Genomic DNA, 12614 nt, shown 5'->3' with positions numbered 1-12614 from the left:
ACCTCTCCCGGTTTGGGAATAGGGATTGTAACAGATCACGTAGTGCAAACCAGCAGGGAAAAAAAAAAAAAAGAAAAGGAAAACAAGAAGAAAAAAAGAGCAGCTCTTTTGTTGTTAACAACATTTTGTCCTCTAATCTATTCATGTCCCAGTTTTACATTTTTGTTAAGCTTTCAGCTACAAGGGAGAAATACAAGGAGATAGATTGATGTTTGTGTAGATGTTTTTATGTGTGAATTTCCTTTTGTGTTACAGATAACTGTACACACACACATAAGAACAGGCTCTGTATTAAAAGTCAACAGAAAATATTTCACTGACTTAAGGGAAGACAGTATTTCCTCTCTAACATTCAAAATGGACCTCAGCAGCCTGGTTTTAGCTGTCAGAAGTTCTGAGAAATTTAGAAGCACTGAGAGGGAGACACTAGCACCTTACTCATGTGGCAATCCCAGCAAGGGCCCTCTTTTCCTTTTCTGCAGAAAGGCCACGGGTTCTGGTTTGTTCTTTGCAGGAAAGTGAAACTATAGTGCCCCTTTCTTTAGTGAAGACGGCAGGGAATGCTGCTCCAGTTGACAGGAGTCCCCTCAGTGATAAAATATCCCTGTGTATGACTCACAGGAAATTATAATCACTGCTTTCCAAGACTGCAGAACACAATGAGATTTCTGAGCTACAAACAGACTTCAATTATTCTTGAAAGACAGACAGACCCTCAAACTGACACAACTGGAGAAAATAAATATCCTTTTGTCTGCACTGCTGGTGGTAATTTCCCATTAGACAGGAAAGGGCTTCTTTGATGAATGAATATTGTCTACACTTTAGAAGAGGAGCTACTGTATATCTCCTAATAGCTCTTGCATGCTTGGGCTCAGCCTTGTGTGAGGCCCTTAAACTCCTTGGGTACAATATGGTAGTATTCATTAGCGTGCTGCATTTTTTTATTGCAGCTCTTGAGAAAAGGATGGTGCATGTTGAAATAAATTTGAGCAACTTTCCACTCACCTTGAAGTTATGTGGCAAGATCGAGATATTTAGCAATCTGCCTTCTTGGGCTGCAGGTAGTCCTTTCCAGTCTAGAGGCTTCAGGAGAAACACTCACACTGGAGACAGATTTTCCATTTGTGATTATTCTTGTAATTTTAGCAGTTAATCACTTTTCTGTTTTGTATTTACTTTATTTTTCTACAGTGGTAATTAAATCAAAAGCAGAGCGTCACCCAGAACTACATTGAGCACTGTTTGCAAAAGCCAAAGAATATCATGTTAGTGCCTTTTGTCTTTTTCAAAGACCACCAAGTCTCACGTAAGTGCCTTCTCACAGAAATATAATAACCATACTAACCATCCCTTTCGCAGCAGTGTCCCATTTCCACTTGTCACTTTTCCTGAGACCGATCTTGGATTAAATTTGGCTTATAGACGCCTGTGTCACCCCATGGAGTCCTTTCTGCTGCTGGTAGGTCTTCTAGAAGACCTCTTCTGGAAATCAGCCACCACACCATGAATTGGTTGGGAATAAGGTGGGCTGGTGAGGGAAGCATTTGGCCAATTGTTTTTACCTGGGTGGAATTTATTTAGTCTAACATTAAAAAATTATTGGAAGGAACAGAAGATTCTTAATCTCATAAATTCTACTTTTACAGTCACCACACAACTACTTGTGGTGCATACACAGTGCTTAAGAAAAGGCTTTTATTAATTTATAGCAAAAAAACCTAACAACCTTGTTTAAATTTTTTGCTAATGTTTTTATTTGAGAGATTAAAAAACCCAAACAACAAAACTCCCAACATTAAGAAAAAGAAGCAGAAGAGCTACCGATGAGAAATGGTCTGGATTTGCCACTCAACAGTGGCACCAGTCTGCACACAAGCCAGCTGCAGGCAGAGATCCGGCAGAGACCAACATGGTACTCAGAGACCGAATGCAATACAAGAAACAGCAAACCCAAGAATCAGAAATAAAGGCCATAAAACCCCAACAATGCCCCATCTGAGTCTTACTTCCAAAGAGAAACATAGGCAAACTAACATTTTAGGCTCGTCCCGCATTACAGATGGAAACTGCACTTAAGTTTGTGGCATAGCAAAGGCTGCTAAGGAACTTGGCAGAATGGCCACGCTTCGCCACCGGGCTCTGGGCTGAGGAGGTGACATTTTGGCTTTGCCAGCCCACTGAGTTACTATGGAGTCCTCAGTTCCATGGATGATATTTTAAGGCAGGGGGGTAGCTGTGGGAAAAAAAAAGAGGGCCACAACTTGCTTTGTAAGTACTAAGAGGAAGCTAGAAGTCCAACAAGGATCATGGCCTCTTCAGTACTCCACAGCTGCAGGTACAGCAACATTGAATAGATAATGTACATAACATTACTTATAGACTCTACATGTAAAACGTTAACCAATTTATCATGGAAATCTGGTACCAAGCAACATTGCCATATAAATTCACACTTTGAGAAAGGCTAAGTGTGGAAGCCTCCTTTGCAAGAGGATTTTCAGTCAAAGTTTTGTATAGAAAATATTAAAACGATGACAATTTGTTCTCTGAATCTCAGTTGATTATTGGGTTAGTTTTCACAAACGAAGAAAGGTTCTCTTTAGAAAATGTGTGAATCTTCAGAATATGAATTCACAATCTAAGTGCTAAATAATTAAAAAAAAAGTTTCAACTGTCAGGAAGTCTTAGTTGGCCACAATCTTTTAAAGCAGTAACAGCAATACAAGACATAGAAAAGCTTTTCCTGCAACACTTGTAAATGTAAAAGTATTCATGTTAAATGCAACAGAACTAATAAAGAACAAACTGCTGTAGAAGAGAGAAATGAGAGACTAGCTAAGCATTCAGCCATCTTCCTTACAGTTGAACTCCAGCTATTTAAAAACATACTGACTTCATAATTTGGAAAATGATGTCCCATAGGTAATTGGTCTGCATACTCCTATGAAATATGATGCCCCAAATGGCATGACACCCCTTCTTGAAAAGTTTTTAATCTCATGTCCACCATTAGCTCCACAGTTTAAACAAAAAAACAACTATCAAAATGTAAAATGCTCTTTTTTTTAATTACTAAATTAAGAAAGTTAAACAGTTTTAAAATGTAAACTTGTGAATAAACCATAACAAAATGTAATTAAGACTTTAAAATTTGCAACTCAGTATTAAAAACTCAATAGAAAGGATTTTTTTTTGTGTTTTTTTCGTTAAATGTAAGTAATTCAAGGCTGGTACAGACAACTGAAAAGGTAATACTTTGTTCTGTGCATCCCCCATGAAATGTAAAGAAGTGCATAGTAATTTCACTGGAGAACTTGCAGACACAGAGAAAGTAATTTCATTAGCAGTACAGGACACTCAACACACTTATTTTACAATGGAAAAATGTTACACATAAAACAGAAATATCCTAGTTGCATGGCCAACAGTTTAGCAGGGGGACATGGCTAAAATGCTATTATTTTAAGACCATCTGAATGTGGTTACACTGCTTAATAAATCTTTTTGAAACATTTCAGTATACATGTTTTGATACAAGAAGTCCTTGCAGTTTCAATTTTCCAGTTCAAATGGTGATGGTGTATTTTTCTTGCTTTAAATATGTTTGTCTTAATTTCAAGAACAAATCATCACACACTTGTCAAACATTGGAAACATTACTGTAAATACAGCACGTGATTCCTGAAAGAGCAAAGTTACAACCATCTACAGGTACATAATCATAAACAAAAAGTGCAATCCAATTTAAAAAAATCATGCTTGGCAAAAGCCAAAAATTAGATCACTGGCTTTCAGAATCCCACCAGTGTTTTCATGTCTGCAGTAAAATTATCGCTTTCTGGGTACAGCTGCAGCAGGATTCATTCAATTCCAAATGAGCCTCCTCTGCAATAGCACCCATATACTGTATGTACAGGTATGTATATATATTATATATATTTTATATATAAAAAAAGCAAAAACCCAAACACCTGTCCTGATTTTTTATTTGTTAAAACATGAAAAAAAAAAGTTTTAGACAAAGAGGCCACTTCTGGAAAATAATACTTTTAGTTGAATCAGGAGAAGACTAGTTAAAATCACATAGGTTTTGCATTTTAAAAAAAGGAAAGCACTGGGATCAGTTATTGGCACTGAGTTACTATTTACAATGAACAGAGGTTTTGCAGTTTACATAACATCAATACAATGCAGTTTTGGAGTCTTTGATTAAGAAAAAACAAGTGTTTTTCTCCTTTTCATCCAGGACATTCAGATTATTAGGACAAGTGGTCATAGGCAAGGGCTGTGGAAGTTCCCAGCTGCAGCCCCTCCTGTGCACTGCAGTGCTGGAAGATGTTGCACTCTGGAGAAGCCGATCACAGAGTTGGAAGGTGGAGAGCAGGTGGGACAGGGCTGAGAAATACCTGGTAATTCATGACAGTATCTGGAAACCAGGGATTTACAGGTTGTCTCCAGGCTGGTACTGGGGTTCTGTTGCAGTGAAGTAGTCTTCAAGAAAACCCTGTAAATATTCAAAAGTTGGACGCTCCTCTGGGTCTTTTTTCCAGCAGTGAATCATAAGCTCATGCAAGGAGATGGGACAGTCCTGGGGACACGGCATCCGATAACCTCGTTCTACTTGCTCCAAGACTTCACGGTTATTCATGCCTGTGAAGGGCATACAAATCCACAGTCAATTACAGGAATATTAACCAAATACAACTCTATCTACAACACATGTGGTTTGCTCAATCATACTAATTTCTTTTGGCTATGACAAGTGAAACACAACTGCACTGATGTCCTATTTCAGCTCCTCATTTACTGCAAGGTAATCTGGATTATTTTCTTTCTCAGCAGAGGGTTTTTAGGATCCAGTGGTGAGCGGAACACTTCTCCCATGGTTACCCTCTTGGCTTACTCACAATGGGCAGGATTTGGTGCCTTCCCTCTCTGACAGCAGGAACCGTGAAATGTAATATGTGATGTGCTTAAGGAAAACAAATGCATTGCAAAAAATGGAAAATTCAAAATTCCAGAAATTAAGATGAATTTCTGAAACCCTCACACTGAGCATGGGCCTTTGTGAAAACATTCTGTGAGATCATGCTGCAGGGACTTCAAGACAAACTCTGCTACTCCTGGCGACCAGGACTGTCCAGCAGTATTGCCTTCAGTGTCAGCCCAGAAGTTTATTGCTGCTGACCTGCACTCCCTCCATCTGTGCTGGTTATTACAGATACTATCATATTTGACTGTTCCCAAACCAAAAAAGAACAAAGCTGCTCACAAGACAAGTCAAATGCCAAGCAAAACATCTCCACTAAAGAACCACAGCTCTCTCAGAAGAAAGAAGTAAAAAGTGACCACCTTCACAGAATCATAGAAATATTTAGGTTGGAAAAGACTTTTAAGATCACTGAGTCCAATTGTTAGCCTAACACTTCCAAATCCACCACTGAACCATGTGCCTAAAGTCTTTTAAATACCTCAAGGGACGGTGACTCATGTCGCTTGACTCTGAGAGTAAGGCCAGGCCCTTTGCTACTTTTTCTTTTCTATGTAACCCCTTGATTCCTCTGCTGAAGTGCTTTTCACCAAACATTAGCTGCAAGTCACTCTAAGCTTTAGTTTACACCTCTCTCCCAGTACTCTCTCTTTAACAGCACCAGAGGTAAGACTGGCAGCACAGGCATGCAGAGGTGTTTCAGAGGAAGCCTGCACACTGACTGCAAGCTTTGTGCTCGCCCTGCCCCACTGCCCTGCTGAAAAATATCTGCAGAACTCATTCTCCTGACTTAGCAGGTCCTGCCAAGCAGCTCTGCAGGAGAACCAGCAGGGACACTTCAGTTTCTCCGTGACTGAATCTAGAAACCAACACCTTGATGTTGCACTTTCTGTTAGCTTATCCTCTTCCTGGCTTCCATGATACTATCCTATCCTGGGAATCCTCCACTTTCTTCTTGCAGGATGTCCTTTTGAGGAGTTTGCTTGTCCCACCTCCAGAACCCAAAACCTTGTATTTTTTGTAAACTTATTTGTGAGGAATAATTCTATCACCTTCTTCAATACAGATTCATTTATCCACTCTACATTTTGATTTGTAGAAATGTCTGGTTTTGTTTGGGATAGAGTTAACTTTCTTCCTAGTAGCTGGTACAATGTTGTGTTTTGAATTTAGTATGAGAATAATGTCAGTAACATAATGATGTTTTAGTTTCTGATAAGTAGAGTTCATCCTACGTCAAGGACTTTTCACTTTCTCATGCTCTGCCAGTGAGGAGGTGCACAAGAAGCTGGGAGAAACTGTATTGTGTATCATTTGTTTTTCTTGGCTTATATGCCTCTTTTTCATTTCCAATAAAATTATTATTATATTTTACTTTATTTCAGCTATTAAACTGTTATTTTCTCAGCCTCTTGGATATCAGCAGGAGGATATTAGCCTGTCAAGATAAAAAGAAAAGGTTTTACGTTTTTTCTGATTCTCCTCCCCATCCCACCTCTGGGGGGCCTGGGGGTGGGCAGTGGGAATGAGCAAGTGTATGTGTGGTATTTAAGTTACTGGCTGGGGTTAGCCATGACAGGGAACAAAATCCTTACACTGTGTAGCATTTAGGCCGGTAACTTGGCTGTAACCTTGGATTTGGTCTTTAGTCTGTAACCACATGTCCTGGCTGTGTTCAATTATTAAAGATGCTTAGAAAAAAACCATCTGTATCATTCAGCCTTTCCTGACCAACCACCTACAAACCCCCTTTTCCTCTTATCTTGTCAGGGTAATTTCCTCCTAATGATATCCATTTGCAGTGTCTGGGCAAGGATCATATTCCTATCCTGTCACTATAACCACCCCTGGCATGGTCTCCCCACTAATTCCTTGTATTTATATTTAGGCTCTCAATTATCTATGTAGTGGTCACATGGCTCTGCTTAGCTTACTGCAGCACCTCCCATTTTCAAACACGAGGAGTACTTGGTTTAGTTTCATATGTGGGTTTTACTGCAAGGCAAGGGAAAGGAGAAAGGAAAAGTAGGGCACTGTTTCTTTTGCTGCCTGTTGTGAATTGAGGAACCTCTCCAGAAAACTCTCTCATACTCTTACAGGCCTCTCCTTAATGCCTCCTTTCACAGGGATAATTGCAAAAAGAAAGGTCAGATTACTGATTTACAGTATTCCCTAATCTGCAGACCAACACTTCAGCACTGGTTTCTTGTGTTTCATTTATGAGCTGCATCCACCCACCATATTTTTGGTGTTACATATTTATAAACTAGGAGCAAACGCTTTGAATGGCTTCTGAAGTGGACCACAGTTAGGTCTTCAAAATGATGAAAACAGACTAATAAATAACAAGCCTCTGCAGACATCAGATTCTGCATAGAGTTAAGGTTCTCCTATATTACTGACTCCAAACTGCTGTTGTTAGATCACAGAGGCTCACAACATATCAGAACACACTGAACAAACATTTGGGCGTTCCTCACTATCCAGCAAGAATATTTCCAAAGATATTTTCCTTTTTCATTAGACTACAAAATGCTACTGGTCTGTTAAGCACCACAAACCCAAGGCAGCATCAACCCAAACTTTCTGGCCTTGCTGTTTTCAAGATACTACAAGAAAAAAAAACATGCACGTTTTGTTCACATTGTGTTCTCAATATTAGTTTTATAAATTTGTGTTTTGAACAAAAATCTGCACCTTTTTTCATACCCTTGTCTTTTAATCAGCTGAATTACCTCATGTTTTGGGGTGAGAACTTCTGCTGTGCTTTGCTTCCCTTACATATTAAAGGCTGCGAAAATAACTGTTACCGGTAACTCATCTGTTTGTATATAAATAACCACTAACAAACTGCATTCTTTGCTTTTATTTTGGCAGTACATCCTTAAGTACAACATGGATGGAAGCAACAGCAGCAGAAAAGCTCCTTCCCAACTGATTTGTTGTTCTAAGATATCAAATGTTTGGTATTTTTATCCAGTGCTTTACTCAGTGCTGCAGAGCACACTCTGAAACCTGATAACGAACTGTGTGCTGGAAGAAAAACCCTGAGGAGACAGAAGGGGGAGGAAAAACATAAACAGCTCTTCACTTCCCTTTGTTTAACAAAAAGGTAGAAAAAAGAACATGAAAGAGACATTGCTGTCTGAAATAATAGTAATTTTTTTTGTCCCTGGAAAGTGAGTCAAGCCAGGTTTTTTCATCACAGTTTAATCCAGGAAAATGCCCTGCTTTTCTTTTCTCCTTTCTCCTTTCCCCTTTCCCTTCCCTCACAGTAAACCCTGGTTATGAAACTAAAGCAAGTAATCCTCATGTTCCTCACCGGAATTCATACATCCAGCAAGGGCTGACATACCTAGGATTTGCCAAAGAAATTCCGTTAGTTTTGACATGAACTGCTAATTTAAAAACAGAGTTTCAAAGACTTTTATGTCTAAATCAATTGGATTACTAGTCAGATTATAAAAATAGAAGTACTTCAGGTATACATTTTACCTCTTAAATGGCCTGTTTATGTTTACAAACCTATTCTATAGACTTACTTATCTTATCCTGCAAGTTTTAGTGTTTCTCTTTTGATAGCTGGAGTCTGTCATATCTTCACTTCTAACACCATAGAGAGAATATCTGAGCAGTCTGTACAACTCCTCTCTCCTAATGAATACCCAAGAGTTTCAATTCTTAATAAATAATAAATGATATTCTGCTTGCAGTATGCTTCCAGACCCCTTAAAAGTTTATCCTAAAATCCTTAAATCTGTGAAATAAAATACTCAGCATTATTCTTCTGTTGGGTACAGCTCTTCCACCTGGGTTGGGGCAACATCTGGTATCAATCCAGGCTGGAGGACAAATAGAGTGAGAGCAGCCCTGCCGAGAAGGACTTGGGGGTGTTGGTGGATGAGGGGCTGGACATGAGCTGGCAATGGGCACCTGCAGCCCAGAAAGCAAAAAGTGTCCTGGACTGCATCCCAAGCAGATTTGCCAGCAGGGCAAGAAAGGGAATTCTGCCCCTTTGCTCTGCTCTGGTGAGACTCCACCCAGAACTCTGCATCCAGTTCTGGGGTCCCAGCACAGGAATGACATGGACCTGTTGGAGCTAGTCCAGGGAAAGGCCCTGAAATGAGAAATGGCTGAGAAAATTGGGATTGTTCAGCCTGGAGAAGAGAAGGCTCTGGGGAAACCTTACTGTGGCCTTCCAGTACTTGAAGGGAGCCTGTTAGCAGAGCCTGTTGGGATAGGACAAGGGGTAATGGTTTTAAACTGAAGGAGACTAAATTTGGATTAGGTATAAGAAAGGGTTTTTTATAATGAAGGTGGTAAAACACTGGAGCAGGTTGCCCAGAGTGGTCATGGATGCCCCATCCCTGGGAACATTTAGGTTCAGGCTGGACAGGGCTTTTGAGTAACCTGAGATATCCCTGCTTAAGGTAGGATTGGACTAGATGACCATTAAGAGGCCCCTTCCCACCCAGACTATTCTATCATTGTAGAATTCTATGAAAAATCATCTTGTGCTCATGATGTTTCAAGAATTACGATTTGGCCAAGAAGACAGCATCCAATTCCCAAAAGATGGCTTTTCCATTAGCTTTTTATTCCCTGAGAAGACCAAAAATCAAATAACCTCCCACCATCCAGCTTTATTAGTGAAACCTTCAATAATCTCAGGATGCCACAGGATATGGCCACTCTAATGCTCAGTACAATAAAAATCTACTGTCCATACAGACTGGGGACAGAAATGCAATACTGCTTGGCTTTTCCCAGAAAAGTTCTGGGAACTTTAAATTACAGTTACTTTAAGAGTTACTGTGACACAAAAAAGGATGTGGAGTTTCCAATTGTGGCGGAAGAAAACACTGGAAAGTATTTTGGTGTGCTCTTAGGAGCTTGATTAGATGGAGTACAGCAGATGTGCAAATAGCATGGATCTGGGCAATGCTGCTTTTCCAGAAGACAGGAAGCATTACTGTAACTAGGGAGTGTCCCTGCAAGCAAACTGATGAGCTATACAGATTACTTTGGGACACGTGAAGTCCAGTGAGGAGAGTGATTGTTTTAGGCTACTTTGCTATTGCTTTCTTCTCTTAGACTGTAGTGGGTTGACCCTGGCTGGATGCCAAGCACCCACCAAAGTCTCTCTCACTCCACAGCTGGACAGGGAAGAGAAAATATAACAAAGGGTTCATGAGTTGAGATAAGGACCAGGATAGATCGCTCAGCAAATAGTGTCACGGGCAAAACAGGCTAGAACTAGAGATACCAATTGAATTTATTGCTAACAAAATCACAGCAGGATAATGAGAAGTAAAATAAGGCCTTAAAAACCCCTTTATCCACACCCCTCCCTCCTTCCCAGCTCTAGCTCCTCCCTCAGTGGTGCAGGGAGACAGGGAATGGGTTTTATGGTCAGCTCATCACTGGTTGTTTCTCCTGCAGCTCAGGGAGAGAGAGAAGTTCTTCCCCTGTTCCAGCATGGGGTCCCTACATGGGAGACAGTTCTCCATTAACTTGTCCAGCATGGGTCCACCCCATAGGCCTCCCACAAGGTCACAGCCTCTTCTCAGGCCCCCCCCCAATCCCCCCACTATGATAGCTTGGCCATGCAAACCCAATACACAGAATGGGAATGATGCTCCTTCCAGACCCACTGCATGCTTTCAGACCAGTGATCAAACTAATGCAGTGCACAGAAGGGAACAGCAAAGCTGCTCCTAAGGGAAGACAGCCTCTGAAAGCTGATCATACTGAGTGCAATGCAAACCAAGTTATTTCTGGGGAAAAGGAGGAACAAGTTTTAAAACTCTGGAAGTCATGCCACTTCACTTAGAAATTAAAGCCTGAAAACCCCCAACATCTCCTCATCCTCAAAGCTAGAGCATCAATATCTGGTTTTTGCTTTGGTTTTATTTTTTAAAACAAGTTATTTACTTGGTATAACACATGAATGGATGCAACTTTGAGCTATAGATTTCTGAATGGAGCTTCCTTGCTTACAAATAAACCCACCTGACCTTATCTATCCTATGTGGTGAGTACACATCTTTCTTAACCTCTTATTTACCATCCACGATGATGTTACACCCACCTACCTATGCTGGCTCTCTGTTATGTACTCGGCCCCAGGCTTGGGTACCACATGCTCTCTGGCACGCGTGGCCCAGCTTCCCCCAGGGATGAGGAGGCTGAATACAGCTGCCCAAAGGCTGCAGGGCTGCTTGGAGCCCAGACTCAAAGACCTGCCTGGCCAGAGGCAGCAATGTGAGTAGCATCATAGCTGTCACATTAGAGTTAAAATGAAAATTCTCTTGATGTGACAACTGCAGCAGAAAGCAGAACGGGCAAGGTCAGAGGTGCTTGTTTGGTGTGGCTGAGATTTTTGCCTATCCCAAAGGTAGCATGTTAAAAACCCACAAATTCTCCAACTACTGTTAGGGAAGGGCATTTGTCAAAGAGAAAAGAAACTGACGCTGAAAAAAGTGCATTAAGCAGACTATTTCTTAAGCTTGGCTCCTCCTCTGGCCCAATCTATTTTTCATTTCTCCACTGTAATACTAGAAATAGAACCTCTGTGTGAAAGACTGTGAAAATTGCTTATTTGAATCTGTTGCCTTGTGAAAAGCATAAAAAGGGGCATAAATTAGTTATCATAGTGGCCCATTATGATCACTGATGGAGAAACAGGCTTGGTTGAAGTATGAACATGAGGACACCTTCCAAAAAGTTGGTCTTGCTTGTGGGAGCTATAGGGTTTGAGGCAAGGCTTTATACTAAACTCTAGACTGATCTTTATCTCCACCAGCAAAATCTTTACTGCTCTCACTGATCTTTACTGATCTCACCACTGCACCAGCCTTTCTTCCAAAATGGGGCATCAGGACAGGAACTGGTTGAAATCTGTAGGACAAAGAATGCCAAGTTCTGTGCCACCCAGTATGTTTCCCTGCTGTAAACTGCCTGCCCTCTCCCTCTGTTCTACTCATTGTGCTTCTTCCTCCTTCTACACAAGCTTAAAACAATGCCTGGTTCCAGACATGGGAAAGCACGAGGTATGGTGTCCTGCAGGCATGGGTACCACCCCAGGGCTGGGATGTGTGCTATAAATCATCTCTCCAGGCACTAAGAGCTTGTCAAGCAAGAGAGCAATCCCCCAGAGGTCTGAGGGCCTCTCTCCACTTCTCCCAGCCTGCTACAAGCTGTAAGCAGGAACATCAGGACAACATGCCCACAACTATTACAGAAACTGGATATTACAGCAGACAGACAGTTCCATGACCCTCTTTGTTTCAAGGCTGACACTTTTCAGTGTCACATCTTGGCACTTGGGTACCAAAGTGCTGGCAGTGCCAACAGACAGCATTCTCTCTCCCATGGGTTGTCTACTTGGGCTGAGTCTTGCCTCTCAGGGTGATAGAAATCCCATTTTTCTTCCTCATGAAAGCCATGCCATAATGGCAAGAAAAGCCCTGTGGGTGCATCTGAACCCTACTCCCTATCTCAGACAGGGATAGGTATTCAGGAAACTTTGTCCTTCACAAGGTCCTTCCTCCTCCCAGTGTGAAGCAGGAGATAGATGGTCCTTTCTATATCAGGGGAAAAGAGAGTCTTTTCTAAGGAG

The 12614-nt window shown here is 41.1% G+C and overlaps 1 protein-coding gene across 4 annotated transcripts in view; it reads right to left on the bottom strand.

Annotated features, from left to right (window-relative positions):
• Positions 1 to 3052: 3052 nt before the first annotated feature.
• FYN (FYN proto-oncogene, Src family tyrosine kinase) overlaps positions 3053 to 12614 on the bottom strand; it is a 136918-nt gene continuing 127356 nt past the window's right edge. For all 4 annotated transcript variants that reach the window (XM_053937639.1, XM_053937642.1, XM_053937643.1 and 1 more), the window contains one exon: positions 3053 to 4653. In XM_053937639.1, coding sequence (XP_053793614.1) covers positions 4445 to 4653 — 209 coding nt within the window. In that variant the 3' untranslated portion in view covers positions 3053 to 4444. The remainder of the gene's footprint in view (positions 4654 to 12614) is intronic.

Source organism: Vidua chalybeata, chromosome 3 (genome assembly GCF_026979565.1).
Source record: "Vidua chalybeata isolate OUT-0048 chromosome 3, bVidCha1 merged haplotype, whole genome shotgun sequence".
Classification (NCBI taxonomy): Eukaryota; Metazoa; Chordata; class Aves; order Passeriformes; family Viduidae; genus Vidua; species Vidua chalybeata.
The sequence above is the reverse complement of the archived record's forward strand: the minus strand, read 5'-3'. Positions and strand labels throughout refer to the sequence as shown.